The 18,771-nt window shown below is 36.3% G+C and overlaps 1 protein-coding gene across 1 annotated transcript in view; it reads left to right on the forward strand.

The window, feature by feature from the left end:
• The window catches only part of ASCC3 (activating signal cointegrator 1 complex subunit 3), a 399,622-nt gene that overhangs the window by 242,563 nt on the left and 138,288 nt on the right, over positions 1-18,771 (forward strand). The window contains exons 26-30 of the mRNA XM_036767945.1: positions 3,367-3,452; positions 13,761-13,927; positions 14,037-14,182; positions 14,313-14,433; positions 17,052-17,194. Coding sequence (XP_036623840.1) covers positions 3,367-3,452; positions 13,761-13,927; positions 14,037-14,182; positions 14,313-14,433; positions 17,052-17,194 — 663 coding nt within the window. The remainder of the gene's footprint in view (positions 1-3,366; positions 3,453-13,760; positions 13,928-14,036; positions 14,183-14,312; positions 14,434-17,051; positions 17,195-18,771) is intronic.

Genomic DNA, 18,771 nt, shown 5'->3' on the forward strand with positions numbered 1-18,771 from the left:
ATTGGTAGTATTCTGTGCCATAAATCTATTCATCGTGATGTTCTATAGTTTGAAAATAGTATCATTTGGACATTATTTATGTTGAAAGGATAGTTTCTCATATCAGGAATTAGTTTAGGATCTTTGAAAGTACTATGCATTTCCCAAATACAGTCCAGAATCCAGACTAAAACCTTCTTCCTATACAATTCTGAATCATTTTCATTATTCATCTCCGCAACTTACATTCACAACGGAGTACCCATCCAAGTAATAGTCAGCGCAGTGAACATTCTTCATCCATTTGGTTTTTCCCATATGTATTGTCAAACTGATCTCTTTTGAGTAGCAGTGAATCTCCTTGAGGATACCTTAGAGTATTCAGGGCACTTAATTCATTCAGCACTAAATTTTATGAAAAAAGGATCCTTTGGAAGATCTTATAATTTCTAGGGACTTACTTTTCTTTTTAAATTTTGCACAGGTCGTAATACTAGCTAGGTCCATTGGAGAACATATACTTCCCTATTTTATGCTTCGCTTCCACGGTCATTCAGGTTATCTCTACCATTGCAAATGATGTATGGGTCTTTATTTATTGATGCTTGATTAGCATTTTTTAAAAATGTAAAAATACCAGCTGCAATTTCTTCTAGTCATTTGACATCTTCTGTTCTTTTACATATCTTGAAAATTAATCCCTTAATTCTTTCAAAATTATATTACTCCCAGCATAGATTCCTTCTGTATTTACTTTGTATGATCAAGTTTTTTTTACCCAATCTCATTTTCTTAAGTGCCCTTTCCTCATCTTTAATCCATCTTCTACTAAGATATTAGAGTGCAAATATGATAGATTTGCTATTATTAGTAATAAAAATAGATTATTGTAAAAAATGTTGATATATCCATTCCATTTTTTTTGCCTCATTGTTATATTCATTCCCATTTCATTTAATGTGCTTATGGTGATCTGACTTTGTTGGTTTCACACCAAGCTTTAGGTAGCCTCGTTTAACCCTTAAGAACTCTTTACTGTTTTATGAGGAAATTCTGCTTCCACCATCTTCCTTCATAAAATTTTGCAAATGAATTTATTTTCTACATTATTGTTGCCTTTAACTTTCCCACTACTTTTCTTGAAAGATCAAGAGTTGCTAGCCAAGTAGGTTTATAAGTCCCTTTGAAATGATTCTTTTTGCCTTAGGACACACTATAAAACTAACCACCAGCTCCTTTGTTGCTCTCTCTAAAGAGAATCTATGAATCATCCTTCCATTAACCTGTGAGTTCATATAGCCATTCAGATGTCTTTTGGTTCCATCTGTGATGATGATAATACTCACTTTGTTCACTTCTTCCAATAGTTTCAGTCAATCACCAAGCATTTATTAAGTGCCTGGTATGTGCCAGGTACTTTTCTAAGTCCTGGGATACAGAGACAAAAAAGAAAACACGTCACTTCTTCAAGGAATCTACATTCTGTAGGGGGGGACAAGCATGTATGTTGTTTAGATATATAAGAATATACAAAATAACAATACATCATTGTTGATTATTGGGGCAATATTGTTGATTCATTGTAGCAAGAACTTAACATTTTAAGTGATATTTATAGATGACCTAAACACCAAGATTAACATTGTCCTTTAACCTCTTTTCTATCACTATACTACTGTCACTGTAAAAATTAGACAGGACCACAAAGGACTTGAGGGGATCATATTCTTTGTTTTGTGATTTTTGGTAGCCAAGAAATACGTCACCTAATGACGAACCTACTGGTAAAGAGTAAGTCCATATTTAGGCTTTTCCTCAGAAAGGAGACATTATATCTTGGGAACAATAATTAAAGCTTTTCCAACTTTGAAGAATTTGCCGTACATTGTTCACTGTCAGCATGGTCTTTGAAAACTGGTCATTTCCTTGCTACAATGAGGCTTTGGAGTAGAACTTTTTTGAAGTGACAAAAGCATACAAATAGATATCCTTCTTTAAATTTAAAGAACTTTAAACGACTTTTAAGCTCACTTTTTTCCTTTGATTTGAAATTAACTCATTAATAAAAGAGAAAATCTCTTAAGTTGTTCAACCTCTAACATGTCCCAGAAAAACTTATAGGTATATTGATCTGTCTCATATGGAATATGACAGAAAGCACCAGAAATTTCAGGAAAATTTGGTTGCAGGACAAAACTACAGTAAACCTTAGACTGATAAAGATGAGTCTTCAAATAGTTCTTCCTAGCACACACTTCACATTCCCAACTAGTATAAACACTGCACAGAAAATTCAATATTATGTCAGAGCCACTTTGTAGTAGAGGAAACTCTACCACTGACAGCAAATTATAGCACTATTCCCAATTCTGTACCATACAAAAGAAATTCAGAGAGAATTTAGCATCCTGTGTATCTTCCTATGTTTGCATTATGATTCATGAATATTAGATTAGAAAGTAGTGTTGCTTTGGTTCTCAGCCTTCTTCAAAAATTTGAAACACTGGGGCAGCTAGGTGGCTCAGTGAATAGAGCACCAGCCCTGGAGTCAGGAGGACCTGAGTTCAAATGCAGCCTCAGACATTTGACACACTTTCTAGCGGTGTGACCTTGGGCAAGTCACTTAACCCCGATTGCCCTGCCTTCCCCCCCTCCAAAAAAACAAAACCAGAAACAAAAACAAAAAAATTTGAAACACTTTAGAATTCAAACTGAGACTATATCACTTTATATTTGAATATTTAGAAAATCCCTGGAATGCCATCCCTTCTCATCTCCGTCTCTTAGTTTCCCTGATTTGCTTCAGGTCTCAACTAAAGTCACACCTTCTACAAGAAATCTTTCCTGCTCCTCCTTAATCTTAGTGCCTTCCCTTTGAGATTACTCCCACTTTATCCTGTATATATCTTGTTTGTACATAGTTATTGCTTGTTGTCTCCTAGACTATGAATTCCTTGAGAGTAGGGACTGTATTATATTTTATCTTCTTTGTAGCCCCAGTGCTTAGCACCTGGTATATAGTAGATGTTTAATAAATGCTTATTGACTGACTAGAAAAGAAGTGGTGGTAGTAGTAGTAGTAATAGCAGTAACAGTATTAGTAGTCATAACTAACATTATTTTCTTTATTAAAAATATCCAAAGAAAATGTCTCAAGTGAAGCATTTAATTTCTTTAAAATATTTCTTTATTTAAAAGATAGATTTTTTTTTTATATTCCCTATCTTGGAATCATTCTCATTTGATGTAATTTAAATACTTTGTTAACTATCATTGTAGTCAAGGCACATTTATATTCCTGAACAGGAAAGATACATTCTATATCATTTTATGGAGATTTTTAACAGTTTAATTTAATTTACATGAGAGTCTTTCTGTTTTGTTCAGGCTGTGTACATTGCACCCTTGAAAGCTCTAGTACGTGAAAGAATGGAAGATTGGAAAGTTAGAATAGAAGAAAAACTTGGCAAAAGGTAAGTCATATATTTAACTTAAGATACATGTTTTCAATGGTATTAGAGGTAGAGCAAATGAAAGAGTTTGGAGAAAGAACATTTTCAGGATTATTTTAAGAATTCAAATTATTTTAATACTATTTAAAATTATCAATATTCTCATTTTATTAAGAAAAAATGGTACTGACATTTACCCCCCAAAAAGAAAAAAAACAAAATCTATTCCACAATAGATAATATACCCTATTATGCTAAAACAGAGGAAAAATATTTGTGCTTTATTTCTTGTATTTTCTCTCCTCTCCTGTAAAAATGGGAAAGAGATTGGATAGTACCCGAGTGGCAACGTGATGTGGAGATTTGTCATGGGGTCCTAGTTCTAGAAAGAGAAGGCAAAAGTTTGCTAATTAGTGTCAGAGGAGCTAGGGGTGAAGTCTATGGGAAGGAGATGAGGATGATAGAGCATAGGAAGCTTGATGAGGAGATGGATCAGGAAGTGACTAGAGCTTTGGAGAGATATTAGGGATATAAAGAGCTTCAGAAGTTACCTTTGCAGAAGTGATATTAAAACACAAAGGAGCTAATGGGGTCCTTAAGTATAAAGAGACAAGAGAGGAATACCCCAGAAAGAACTTTGGGGAAGTCACCAGCTGTTAGGGGACGTGATATGGGAGATGATCCAGCAAAGGAGATGGAAAAGGAATAGTTAAACAGGAGAAGCAAGAGAGTATTTTTTTTTAAACTAGAGAGATGAGGACATCCAAAACAATGTCAGATGCTACAAGGAGTTCAAGAATGATGAGGATGGAGAAAGACCAGCAGATAATGGTAATTAAGAGATCTTAGGTAAATTTTGGAGAAAGAAGTTTAAGTTGAATGGTAAAGTCAGAAACCAGATTTCAGAAGACTAGAAACTGAGTGAGAGGAGAGAAAGTAGAAGCAGCATGTTTAAGACTTTGACTATGGAATGAGAAGAGAAATATAAGACCTATGAAGAGATGTTAGAAGAAACTTAGGCATGTCCCAAGTCAATGGGGAAGGAATCAGTAGATAGAGATTGGAAGTTGCTAATTGTAGGGATAATCTGATAGAGGAGACTGAGGATTCAGGATTAAGGCATGGCCTTGATGGAGGGAAAGGCCACTTCTTCATCACAGTAGAATTAAAAAAGAGGTTAGGGCTAATGATGTCAAAAGATTTAGGGATGTATAAGAGATGAAAGGCCTTTCCAAAAGGAATAGCCTCTTATTTTCTCAGTAAAGTATGAGGTGAGATTCTCTGTTAAGACTGTAGGGAAGAAGTACAGGGAGATTAGAGTGGGAGGCTCAAAGACAAAAAAAGATTTGAAATAACCACTAGGGAATATGATAGGGAATCAGTTAAGAAAGAATAAAAGTTTCAATATCCTTTTGTATTCTGGTTTTGATTGATATTAAATATCAAGATTAATGTGATTCTGTTCCTTTTATGGGTCACTGAATAAATGGACCACATTTAGAGTGATAGCATTTAGGTTAACATTTATAAATAGTCTAAAAACTATAGTTCTTTGTGTAATTCTTTGTACTTTTCTCCTCCTCCATCTCCTAAATACTCTGTGATTGCAGAAACCAAAGTAGATTGCACAGGGGTGAGGGCCACTTTATGTTTTTCTTGGCTTCCTGAGGAGCCATGATCAAAAGATTCTTCTCAAAGTGGGCATCTTTTTTAGTCTCAGCATTGCCATTCTTCATTGGTCCTTGAAAAATAGATACAATCTGCGTCAGAGACTATGTTTGAGACCTTGACAACATGGTAGAATCTGTCAGAATTTTTACATTACTGTTAAAGTCTTTGAGAACTCAAGGTCATCTGTGTGCCACAGTGAGGCATCTGAATATGATTTTGTAGAGGGCATTTAGTAAATATTTAATGCAAACTCAGAATTTTAGAGTTGGAAAGAATATAGTTGACGTCTATAGATTATTGATACCCTTCCTAAAATATGACACTCAAAATATTCCAAATATAGTCTGACCAAGGCAGAGGACAATGAGACTATCTTCCCCCTAGTCCTAGACATTTTGTATCTATTAAGACAACCTGAGATTACTTTAGCTTTTTGGGGGTGCAGTATGACAATTTACTCAGTAAGCATTTTTTGAATACCTACTCTGTGGCAGGCACGGCACTAAGTGCTGAGGATATAAAGAAAGGCAAAAGACAGTCCCTGCTGTCAAGGAGATCATAGTCTTGTAGGGGAGACAACATGCAAACAGCTGCATACAAACAAGATATAGACAGAATAAATTGGAGATAATCAAATATGGAAGGCACTAGCATTAAGAGGCATGGAGAAAGACTTGAAGATAGGATTTTAGCTGGGATTTGGAGGAAGCCAGGAAGGCTAGGAGGCAGAGATAATGAGCGAGAGAATTCCAAGAATAGATATATTTGATCCTAGAGGAATTAGAGAGTTACTGGAGTTGATTTAATTGCAGGGGTGAGGATGGGGGTGCAGTAGGGAGAATAGGAAAATAGTAGGAAAATAGGTTTAATAGCTGAGTTGGATGGGCAAGAGACTTGAGACAGGGAGTCTAACCTGGAGGCATTAAAGTGATGATAGCCTTCATGAAGGTGGTGGCATTGTTAGAGAAGAGAAGATGTTTTATATGAGAGTATCAGAAAAGTAAAATCAATAGGACTTGGCAACTAATTGGATATGAGGGGTGAGAGGGAGTTAAGGGTAACACCTAGGTTGCAAGCCTGGGTGACTAGGAGAACAGTGATACTCTTGACAGAATGACACTTGTGTTCCAAGTCTGGCAGATTGGGAGGATGGTGGTTCCCTAAACAGTGATAGAAAAGTTAGGAAGGGGGGAGGATTTTAAGAGAAAGATAATGAGTTTGGTTTGGGGACTTGTTGAACTTACGATGTTTAGAGGGCATCCAGTTCAAGTTGTCCAATAAGCAGTTGAAGATGTAAGACTGAAAGTTAGGAGAGAGGTTAGGATTCAGTAGATTTGAAATCATTAGCATAATTGTTGAACATGTATAACCTGTGTCAAATTGCTTACTAACTCAGGGATGGGGGTTTGAGAAAGGGAGAGAGAAAAATTTGGAAATCATTTTTTTAAATGAATGTTAAAAATTGTCTTTACGTGTAAATTGGGGAAAAAAAATAAAATCTCATTAGCATCAACATTGAATCCAAGTGATGAGATCACCAAGTGAAATGATATAGAAGGAGAAGAGTAGAGGTCCCAGGAGAGTACCCTGGGGGACAGCCATGGTTAATGGGTATAATCTAAATGAAGATCCAGTAAAGGGGTCTGAGGAACAATCATACGTGTGGGAGAAGAATCAGTAGAGTGTAGTGGAACTGGAACCTAGATGGAAGAAATTATCAAGAATAGGATAATTAAGAATGGCACTATTGTAGAAAAGTAAAAAAAGGATGAGGATTAAGAAAAAGCCATTAGATTTGCAATTTAAGAGACATATATACATACTTTGGAGACAGCAGTTTCAGTTAGTTGAATGATGAGCCTGGAAGCCAGATTGCAAAGAATTAAGAGAGCGATAGGAAAGATAGTAAAGACACGTATTGTAAATGCCCTTCTAAAGGAGTTCAGGAAGGAGAAGAGGAGGAGGAGATATAGAATGATAGCAAGGCTAAAAGGATCAAATAAAGTTTTTTAAGGTTGGGGGTGATAATGGGCATGTTTGTAGGCAATAGGGAAGCATGCCACAGGTCCATACCACCTTTTCCACAAGTGGTAGTTTTGAAGATCTTGGCAAGCATCATCTGACCCAAAGCCAGTTCAAGCTGACCCAAGCCCAGAGAAGTATAGAAAAATTGTTCTCTTTCTTAGAAGACAGTATTCCTTTTTGTTGGATTGTAGGACCACTTTCCCCCTCTGAATATCCCTTCCCAGAGGTGATAACACTCCCTAAAGAAAAAACATCTTGAATTGTGATGTAGAATTATGCTGATATTTCCAAATTCCTGGCAAGCAGTCTTGTGCTAATTTATAATTAATAACTATACTCTAAATATTTTTCAAATTATCATAATAAAGTTGCATTGAAAATTTTAAAAAAATTATAGTGAAAGAGATTGGAGATTAGTTAGAGAATGAGGATTATAGAGGAGACAGTCTGCTAGCAAAGACTCAATGGTTTAGGATCACTTGTGCTTTTTAGAGGGGTTTGCCTTGGCAAGGACAAGAGCCACCTTTAAGGAAGAAATAGTGGCAGAAGTCATCTGAGTTATGGAAGATGAATGAGAAGGACACAAGAGAGAATTCTTGGAGAATTACCTCAATTTTTTAAGTAAAATTAGAGAGCTGTTAAATGGTAGTCTTGCCTCAGCAAGAGCCCGGTTGTGGTGATGTGTCATAACTTTGTAGTGAATCTGGTCAGTATGTTTTCATGATTTTCTATAGCTTTATGCAGTAGCATGTGCATAGGAATGAAGGCAGCAGATGATAGGAGTAATCTAAGGCTAAGGACTGTTAAGGCAAGATCTTTGATAGGATAAACGGGTAAGGAATTGGAGAGAAGATGACAGTGTAGAGTTAAACTCAGATAGTTCTTGCTTTATGTAAATTTGCACTAGACAGATTTGACTTCATGTAAAAAATTCTGAAAGAAATCTACATTCCAAAAAAAACCTCTGTTACTTTTACTGTACAGTACAGCTTGCTACTCCAAGGCCTCCCACTCCCACACCCCTACCAAAAAAAAAAATCTGGCAAGTGAAAGCATAGAGAACAGATAGGTGGAGAGACCACCACTGGAATACCACAAGAGGCAACCTTTCACGTGTTCTGCCCACCCACCCATGTCTGTCTTCTATCCATCCTTGCTCAGGTACCTTCACATCACCTGGCCTCCATATGTCTGCCTCCCATGTGTTCTTCCTTTCCATTCCACCCAGGCTCCTATGTGCCTGGTCCCAGACTATGTGTTCCTCTTCCTACTTGCTTCTGTGCAAATTGAGTAAACCACACTGATTCCATCTTGTGACTCAGTTCTGGATCTTGCTCAGTTCCCTTTCTAGTCAATTATGGGTCTAGTTCAATTTCTACCTTGTGAGAAAACTTATTCAATTATAGGAATTGTGAGAAAACTTTATTGCATTGTTTGAACCTAGCCCAGCATGGCTGGGAAGCTGGATCATCTCTACCCGTTACTCAGAGTCCCTTAACTAAGGACTTAGGTTATGCTGACCAGAGATCTGGTCAGATCTAAAGATTGATGCAAGGAGTTTTATAATTAGTTATCTCAAGCAACCCATATGTCTTAACCTGAAAATTGGTTCCATACTGATCAATCAGCTACCGTTTCCATGTTCCTCTGAATACAGACACTTAGAGAGTGGGGCACCTCTTATTTCTGATTTCAGAGAATTGCACTTTTTTGATTTTCCCCCTCCCAACAAAGAAAGCCACTAATCTTTCCTCCAATTAAAAATCATATCACCTAATCCTGTATCCTGGTTTATTTCCTGTTAATTGTTTTCTTTTAATGCATAAAAATCTGTCTCTCCTTTTATTTGGGGTCCACTGCCAAGCTGAAGAAGCCTGGTCCCAATATGTTAAGCAGTTGGCATGTGTTGCTTAATAAATCAGTGTGCTCAGAAGCATGAACCTTCGTTTCCTCAGTTATTTCAGATATCACCTGTCATATTTCTCTGTTCCTGGTCCCCACATCTCCTTGAACTGTGTGCCAATCCCCTCCATTCACAAGCATGTGACCCCTTCCTCCCTCCCACATAGAGGTTTGTGGGGAAGTCCACTTAAATTGAGGATGGTCTGTAGTTCACCAGAGTCAAAACTGTGAAGGAAGCAGAGTTTAAGCATACAGCTTCCAGCAGGTGGCACCAGGTGCAGTGGTGTTAGCTCCAGTGCAGCCTAGTGCCAGGGGTCTTCTACTTTAGGCACTGAAGCAGTTCTGGCTGCAGGAACCACCAAGCTGCAGAGGGGGCAGGGCCACACGGAGCCCCTTGAGTAGAGGGGGAGGTCTACAGAATGGTCTGCTTATGTTAAGCAAGAACCAGCAATATTTGTGTAATGGCAGGATGAGGTATATGACCCTATCTAAGTATTAGTGAAGGAGGAGTAGGTCATGGAAAATAAGTAAAGAACTAGGAGGTTAGGTGTTTGAGGTAGTATTAGTACATATGTTGAAATCCCCTAATATGAGGGTTGGAGTTAGAGAGAAGAGAAAGACTGTGAGCCATTCACTGCACTTACTGAGGAAAGAATAGTGCCCTGCAGGTCAGTACACCAGCTACCAATAAAAGTTGGATGGTAAATGTGGACTGAGTGAACCATAGATGAGGAGAGTTTACTGATTGTTGGTGGTAGAGGCTGAGCTTGGAAGTAGCAGTGATGAGCAAGAAGTAATCCACCTCCTCCATCTTGACCATTGAGTCAGGGGAAACGAGTCAAAATGCAACCAGCAATGGAAAGGTGTATGAGAGATCTTATGTAAACTACCAGTGTAGTAACCCTGTTAGAGAGAGAAACAAGGCTAGTCTGGCATGACCTGCTCTTGCTGAGTCAGTGTTGGCTTTGTTGTGATCACTGTTTCCTTTTCTAGATGTTTCTTAGCCATCTCTTTAATAATATATACTAAACTATGGCCAAGAATGAAATTTAAACTCACTGATCTTTTGTTTGCTTACTATCTTCTCCTTTTTTTGAAAATTTAGGACATTTGTCCTCCCATCAAACCTTCAGCATTTCTCTCCTTCTCTCATCTTTCAAATGTCACTAAGCAATCACAATTAATAGTTCTTTCAGTACTTGAAGATACAGTTCAGATAAGCCTGGTAACTTTAATTCATTAGGAACAGCTGGGTATTCTTTTGCCTTCTTAGTTATTTAGGGTATCAAATCTGTAATAGCTTTTTCTGTTTGTTTTCTTCTTTCTTGTCTGTGGAAGAGAAAACAAAAGCAAAATATCAGTGGTGTAGTTTTCCATCTTCTCTCTTTTTCAGGTATCACCATCCCATCTGGTCCAGGCAGTAGTTCTGTCCCTTCTTTTTCCTGACATAACTTTAAAAAATAAAAGCATTGTTGTTATCCTTAACTTTCTTCATTAACCTTAGCTTATTATGAACTTTAGCACCTCAACACTATTCCTTTTTTTTTAAATCTAATTTAATTTTTTGATAAGTTAATAAAAATCTATTTTCCACTCCCACTCACCACAATTGAAAAGGGGAAAAACCATACTAAAACATGCATAACAAATTCACACATCGTCCATGTCCAAAAAGCGTATGCCTCATTCTCTATCCTTCATATATCACCTTTCTATCAGTAGAAGTGGATAGCATACCAATCCCTTGGAATCATGGCTAGTCTTTGCATTGATCAGAGTTCTTAAGTCTTTCAAAGTTGTTTGTTTTTATGGTGTTGTTACTGTAGGGTTGTTCCATAAATCCTGGTCATGCTCCCTTCATCTGCAAAATTTTTATTTCTCTTTTTTGTTGACTTTGCCAATCTGACGGATGTGAAATAGGTCCTTACAGTTTATTTAATTTGCATTTCCCTAATTATTAGTTATTTAGTATTTATATGGGAAGAAGGCTGGGAAGGGAGGAAGGGACTAGGTTATGGAAACCTATAAATGCCAAACAGAAGGGGGCTATATTTGATTCTGAGAGTGATAGGGAGCTACTGGAACTTACTGAGAAAGAGGAGATGATGTGGTCAGACATTCATTTTAGAGAAAAATAACCTTGGTAGCTGAGTAGAAGACAGATTGGAGTAGGGAGAAATGTAGGATAGGTAAACCAGTTATAAGGCTTTTGCCTTAGGCCAGATGAAAGATGATTAGTGTCTAAACTAACATTAAGACTGTATGAATGGAGATAAGGGGATTTACACAACATATTGCGAAGGTAGAAATGACAAGATTTGATAATGCGTTAGATATGTGTGGTAGAAGTTTAGCGTCCAGGATATCAGCCTGGGTTCCTGGGAGTCAACAGTAATAAGCTAGTTTAGAAGAAGAGAGGATTGGGGAGGGATGTTTGTGAAGATAATAAGCTCTGTTTTACACTTGTTGATTCTTATAGGCTTACTAGAAAATTGTTTCTATAAGTTAGAGTTTTTAGGTAGTGGGAGATGTAAGGCCAGGGCTGTGTGTGTGTGTGTGTGTGTATACATCATATATGAGCTGAAGAGGTCACCAAGTGAGATAGTATTGAGTGAGAAAAGAAGGTTTCTTGTCCAAGACTTTTTAATATTTGGCAATGTTTTATAGTTTATTTCTGGTGGCATCATTTGTGTCCATTTGTTGCATCAGAATTGGGTAATCTGGCAATCCATTTTGACAAGTCCATGGAGGTTTTGTGTCACATTTTGGAAATATGTCAAGACAGCAGACCTCTCTGTTGATGCCATGTCAGCAAAAAATTCTTCCCCGCCCCCCCCTCCCCCCCCCCCCCCACCAAAATCAGCAGAAAATCACCAATCTCTCCTGCTCTTCTGTTCTTAACTCTAACCCTTACTGGAGGTTCACTCACTCAACAGCACCTGTCAGTCAGATTTAAGATTCCTTGAAGGATCAAGCAGCTGCTTCTTCCTCCTATCATCCAGCAGCCCCCTCTTAAGGGAAAACTTATTTTTGGCTGTTATCTAGAAGTGTTCAGTGGTCCTCCTTCTGTGTGACATTCTTCCAGCCTTTAGCTTATTAACATGTCAGAATTTACCTCTGCCTCTTAGAATCCTCTCTTTTCTTGTTTTCACACCAAAACTCCTCTCTATGTTTAAGGAACATTTAATTTTCCCAGATAAGCTGGAGTGTAGAAGGGTATTTCTTGTGCTCCTTTATCTTCTCTTCTAGGAGAAAAAGAAGCCTGACTCTGAACTTAGATATGAGTCATGTGACCATAGAAAATATACAAATATTACACTCATTGCAGATCTCCGTTTACTCTCCATGCTTAATGGAAATGAGATCCATAGCTCTTGCCTTTCTTGTTAGTATCTCTTTTATAGAACAGCCATGGTAAGCAGCTTTTGAGATATTACAACTCTATAACAACTCATTAACAGCCTCTTGAGCATTTCTTTTGCATCTCTTAACATGTTAATCAACAATTCTAACTTTTCCTTCTTTTACTGAAATTTCAGTTGTCTTCTGATTTATTTTATGTTTTCTCCAGTTATTCTGTCCTTAAAGTCTTTCTTCTATGCATCTTTCTCCTCCTTTCTCCTCTTGTGCTCAGGTCTTTCTTTTGTTGCTGCATCTTAATGCTTTTTACTTTCATCTCCAAGTCCGCTTTGAATCCTTCTCTTATTTTAGATCAGGCCTTTTCGTTTAGGTCTAGCTCTTCTCCTCAGGTCTTTTTCCTTGACTCTCCTCCCCCCACCCCACTCCCATCAAATTGAATCCTTTACCTCCAAGCTTGAAACTTCTCCAGTCCTCCCACATATCTCCTTCACGGATTTAATTTCTAGCCTTCAAACTCAACTTTACAATTCCTTATCACAATTTTTATGGCCTCAGCTCCTTTTCCTTCTGCCCTTTCTTCAACGCGATCTTTTCTTTGGGAAGACAAAAGTAACCTATTTGTTAAATTATATTCTATTCCAGTGCATCCTGTGGTGATCTGCTGTGCATTGTAAAGTTGGATAGTAATAATGAAGATAGAGCAGAAGCTTACATTTTCCCAGCACACAACAAAAAGAATAATCTGTAGAATCTTCTTATTTGATGTCATGACAAATGAGGCCTTCCACAGAAAGTAAAATAAGCCAGGTTAGGCCGAGGACGCTTATCATATACAAAAACAATGGTCATGTAAGCAAGGCTTGTAGATCTATGGATGGATCATCCAGTTTATAGAGTAGATCATACAAAACCACAAATAGCTAACTAGTAGAATGAAAACCTTGAGCCAGTGATCCAGATAGTTACCCAAGAAAAAATGGAAACTGAGAATAAGCTAATCATCTCAGTACTGTCAGACAATAACTTAGGTAGTATTTTGAAGGCCTAATATAAGTTCAGTTCTGTGATGTTGATGGGCAAAAAATAAATTCTGCTTAGGAAAATGAAAACTACTTATGTTTTAGTTTGAAAACTATGCTAAGTTAATTGAGAAAACTTTCTTCTTAATTGTAAAATAATTATCTTCCAAATCTTACCAAAACTAATTTCACAATTTTCAGATAGCTTATTAAGAGCATATCACTTTTTTTTCCAAATGAAACATATACTCCAAAATGAAGAGAAATATAGAAATGACTTTCATTTTGCTTGAGGTGTGCTTTTTACCCCTCTGCGTTTTTTGTATTTTTAATGATTTTTATTATACTCCAGAGTTATTGAGCTAACAGGAGATGTAACTCCTGATATGAAATCCATTGCCCAAGCTGACCTTATTGTCACTACACCAGAAAAGTGGGATGGAATCAGCAGAAGCTGGCAGAACAGGAGCTACGTTAAAAAAGTCGCCATTCTCATTATAGATGAGATCCATCTGCTAGGTGGGTGCCGTTTTATATAAAGCTGATTTAGAAACCCTGACTTTCATGCATAGAGCTGTCAGGGTCAGACCTTGTTAAATGATTAATGCACATTCCTCTTATTTCCTAGGGGATGAGAGAGGCCCAGTTCTAGAGGTTATTGTATCTCGAACTAACTTCATCTCTTCTCACACGGAAAAGCCTGTTAGAGTAGTTGGATTGTCTACTGCACTAGCTAATGCCAGAGACCTTGCTGACTGGCTCAATATTAATCAGGTATATGAAATACTTGCAAGTATGACATTTAACAGCTTTAGTTCTCCGAGGAGTTGACATAAAAGTAGCACCATGACATTATAACCCTTAGCATAAAAAAGAGTAACATTTTTCTTCACGTTTACTTTAGATGGGGTTGTTCAACTTCAGACCATCAGTTCGTCCGGTTCCCCTGGAAGTTCATATTCATGGTTTCCCAGGTCAACATTACTGTCCTCGTATGGCTAGTATGAATAAACCTGCATTTCAGGGTAAGCTGCAAGTAGTTGGTATGAGATACAACCAATTTAAATAGTAGACTTGAGGACATTTTCCTATTTTGTGGGTTTCCTTGAAGTGGGGGGGACTTCTTAAGCTTCTGAAAATGTTATAAAACCATTTGCTTAAACTGTTTGGGAACACAAACATTTGTCGAATTTATTAACTATCAAAATTAGAGAGCTTTCACAAATGATAATGTTCTTGCTGTTAACCATACATTAAAATTATATCTACAAAAATATTTGTAATTTTAAAAATAATAAAAATAGTTTAGAGTATTAATTTATCAAGATGTCTTCAGATATCGCTTTACAAATTGTTGAGCAGAAGTTACAAGTCAAGCAAACTTACATAATTGTGGTTTCAAAACACTACCATGAAATTTAGAATTTTCAGGGCTTCAAACATGCCACTAGTTTCTTTTTCCTTTCCTTTTTTAGCAAGGGAAGCAAGCCTGACATATTTGAGAAGAACCCTCTGATTTTTTTGAAACATGTTTTGTTTGCATAAGGAATATTTATTATATCAATTAAAAATAACTTCCAAAATAAATTCTGTAATGGGAACTGCTGTTGATTGTGAGGTGGCAGTTGTGAGGTGACTTTTTAGCTGCTGTAATTAGCCTTATGACAGAGGCAAAGTATTGATTGTGAACTAGAGACCAATCTTGGCAGTTCAGATTATTTACACCTCTGCAGAAGCATTGTACAAAATCACTAATGAACGATAAATTTGCCCTGAGCTGTTCAGCCACACCTGTTCTTGTCACAAGAAAAATCCATTAGATGTTGAATTTACAAGAGAGAGAGAGATGCAATCATGATTGTGTATAGACTACACATATTTTTCTCATGCACATACGATTTAAGATATTGTAACTATGGTGTTATTTGCCAAAATCTCACCATTTATAGTCTGTAGTGTATTAATACACAGTATTGGATACTGAACAGGGGAATGAATACATTTTCTTTTTATAATTTATTAGTCTGATTGGTTATGGATATCTAAAGGATGTCTGCAGAACAATAATTGGAGAGAAGTATTCCATGTAATATAAATCATTTGTAAATATCTGAAATATTTATACTGTGCTAGAGGTGGTTTCTGCATAGCAGTTAGACTTATAAACTGTTTATTATACCTGTAGTGGGTCATTGTATTTCATTAGGTCTAGAAATATGATTTTATGATGGCTTTATTTCTTGTGGGTTTCATATAAATATAGTCAAGGTCATGTCAGCATTTCCATTGTAAACCTTATTTCTTAGCTCATAAAAGAAATCTGCAGTCTACCATGTTTCAAACAAGAAAAAGGGGTCACTTTCTTTTTTGTATATTTAGAAAAATGAGTGACTGTTCTAAGAAAGCTACCCAAGACATAAAAATAATTCTTGTTTATACCATTTTAGTATGATTTTGAAGCACACACAGAGGTGGGGGAAATGATTTCCAGTTTGGGTAAATGATTTAATCATTCTTGAGTATAATTTTTAAATGTGATTAGACCTACAAAATTTTCATAGGTCTTAGCTAAATGACAAAAGTGTCTACCTCATTCTTTGTTGTTCTATACATAGGCCATCATGACATAGCCTCACTCACATACATTGAGTGCAGAGGCATATTCATACTTTTTAAAAATTCACCCTTATACACACTCTCACACAAAAACATTTACAGATTCTCAAATACTCCTCTCTTGTTTCTTCTCTGTGTTATACTTTGTATATGGGACAGGGCAGTTTGAAAAGGAACATTTAATAGTCCCTTTTCAATATCTGCCCTTATATCCTGTAAGGGTTCACCAGATCACACCCCACAGCGTTAATTCTATCCACCCTACAATCCAAGTGCCTCTAACGTATGACAGATCTCTCAGGCCAGGAATTGAAACCATAGGAATAGAATGGATCCCCTAATACAACTATGTGGACAGGCTCTAACCCTTTCCCTTTATATCTTCAGGTTAAAACTTAGGCTTGGAGCAAAAACAAACTGCCTAGTTCCTTCTCTACTCTCAGTTGTCCACAAATGTAAGGAATGTGCCTCCTATATATAGAAAGCCCCTCCTTGAACCACCAGTTTATGAAAATCATGGAGAATGTCAGCACTTCATTTTCTACCTAACCCTTATTTGATATGCAGACCATATAATGAGAAAATGAAGTTGGAGACTCCAGTAACATTGGAACCAAAGAGTAACGCAGGTTCATTTTGATGTCATTTCCATTATATCCTCAGGCATAAGGCTTAATTTCATTAAAAAAAAAAAACCACTGGACTAGGAGATCAGGACCCTCATTCTCATTCTTCCACTGTCAGCTGTATTGTGCAGATATGTCACCTCTCTAGACCTCAGTTTCCACACATGTAAAATGACAAGACTTAATCTCTTCCATAACTAATGCTCAGTAAATTTTACGATTAAAGTTATTGGTGTTTATTTATTTGAATTTGATTAAATGTGATATTATTGTCACTGTACTTTCATGAATGTTATATGACGAAATACATATTCTGACATAGTTTACTTAAATATAATAGAAATTATCCATAGAGATTGTCATAGAAAAATTGTGGGGTTTTTTCCCATGACTTTTCACAGCAATTAGAAGCCATTCACCAGCCAAACCTGTTCTGATATTTGTGTCATCCCGACGTCAAACTCGTCTTACAGCATTGGAATTGATTGCTTTTCTGGCTACTGAGGATGATCCTAAACAGTGGTTGAACATGGATGAAAGAGAGGTAGAAAATTTTTTCTTCTCTTCCTTATATATGTCAGTTTGTTTTTCATTTGATTTTTAGTTAACTGCCCATTTTCAAAATTGACTAAAATGGAAGTTTATTAATTCATTTCAGTGGATTTCAGTTGTGCTTATTTAAGTAGTTCTTTTGTCATATGTTAATAAGAAATAAACATAATTAATTTCATTAGTGGCAAAAGTAGGTTTCTTTTCATCTTTTTGCATAAACTTGAGATAAATCCATTACCATATAGCGTATGGGAGGTTTGCTATTCACCAGGAAATGTAAGCCTTCTGAGGTCAGGAACTATAATCTTTTGTCTTTATATTCTTAGTGCCTACTAGTCATCAGTCAAGAAGTCTTTATCAGGCATCCACTATGTGCCAATAAGTTTTTTTTTGGTATTAAAAGCAATTGTTAGATTCTAGAAGGCACATGTAATAGAATTATGAGAAGTCTCTGAAGAATATGATTTCATCCACATGGGGAATTTATTCCATCTCTCAGCACAGATCCCAGATCACAACCTCCTCTGTAACTATGCAATTCCTTAGCAATTGCATATTGAGGCACATGGAAGTTAAGTGGTTTGTAAAATCGTACTCCTGACATGTACTGTAGAGGCTAATTCATTCTTATGAAAAACTTTGCTTATCCCTGTAGTATTAGCAAAGGTAAAAATGCAGGAAAACTTATGACCAATTCGTGAATTATCTTGTTTTCTTCAAACACTCTTCATTCTATCTAGTAAACATCAAGTATATATAAGCTACTATATATGAGGCATGTTGGAGAAGATAACTATAAAGATAAACCTGTCTAGATTTTATATTTTGACTTTGTTATCAGTGTAGAAAACTAGCTGTAGACAGAGTTTTCTTTGAATATAAACATTTTTTTTTATCAGTCACTCTATGCTGAGCCCTGTACTAGATGCTAATGTGGATAAAAGATTAAATAAGTTATGGTTCCTGACCTCAAAGATTTTTTTACTTTAGTAAGACAATGACACACAATAAATATAATACAAAATTAACCATGGAAAGTACATGAGAGGCACAAAATGCTGTGGAAGATCCAAGTTTGGAAATACATAGCGTTTATCTGTATTTATGAGTCACATGGATGTTGGTTAAATCATTTGACTTCTTTGGGCCTCAGTTTTCTTATTTGCAAAGTGAGGTCATTGAAAAAGATAAGTTCTAAGTTCTCTTTTAGCTCTAGAATTCTGTGTTTCTGTGATATAGAAACAATTGTACACGACTACAGGAAATCTAGAGGGTCACTTTAAATTTCAGAAAGAAATATTGAGATTTTTAAGGCCAGATTTTTCTCAGTAGGTATCAGCTTATAGCAATGAATAAAATAGGTATTTAATTTTTCCCTCCCCTTTTATATTTGAATAAATACCCTATTTATTGACATAATTTCACATTTGCTTAAATCTTCAGAATCAGAAGTGTTCTAAAGACATGGCCTTCCAACTTTTTTATATGTATGTGTGTTTCACCTACAAATATATGATACTATAATGTGAATATTATAAAACACAAATATAGAATGAAAAGGATGAGTTA

Source organism: Trichosurus vulpecula, chromosome 7 (assembly GCF_011100635.1).
Source record: "Trichosurus vulpecula isolate mTriVul1 chromosome 7, mTriVul1.pri, whole genome shotgun sequence".
NCBI classification, from domain to species: Eukaryota; Metazoa; Chordata; class Mammalia; order Diprotodontia; family Phalangeridae; genus Trichosurus; species Trichosurus vulpecula.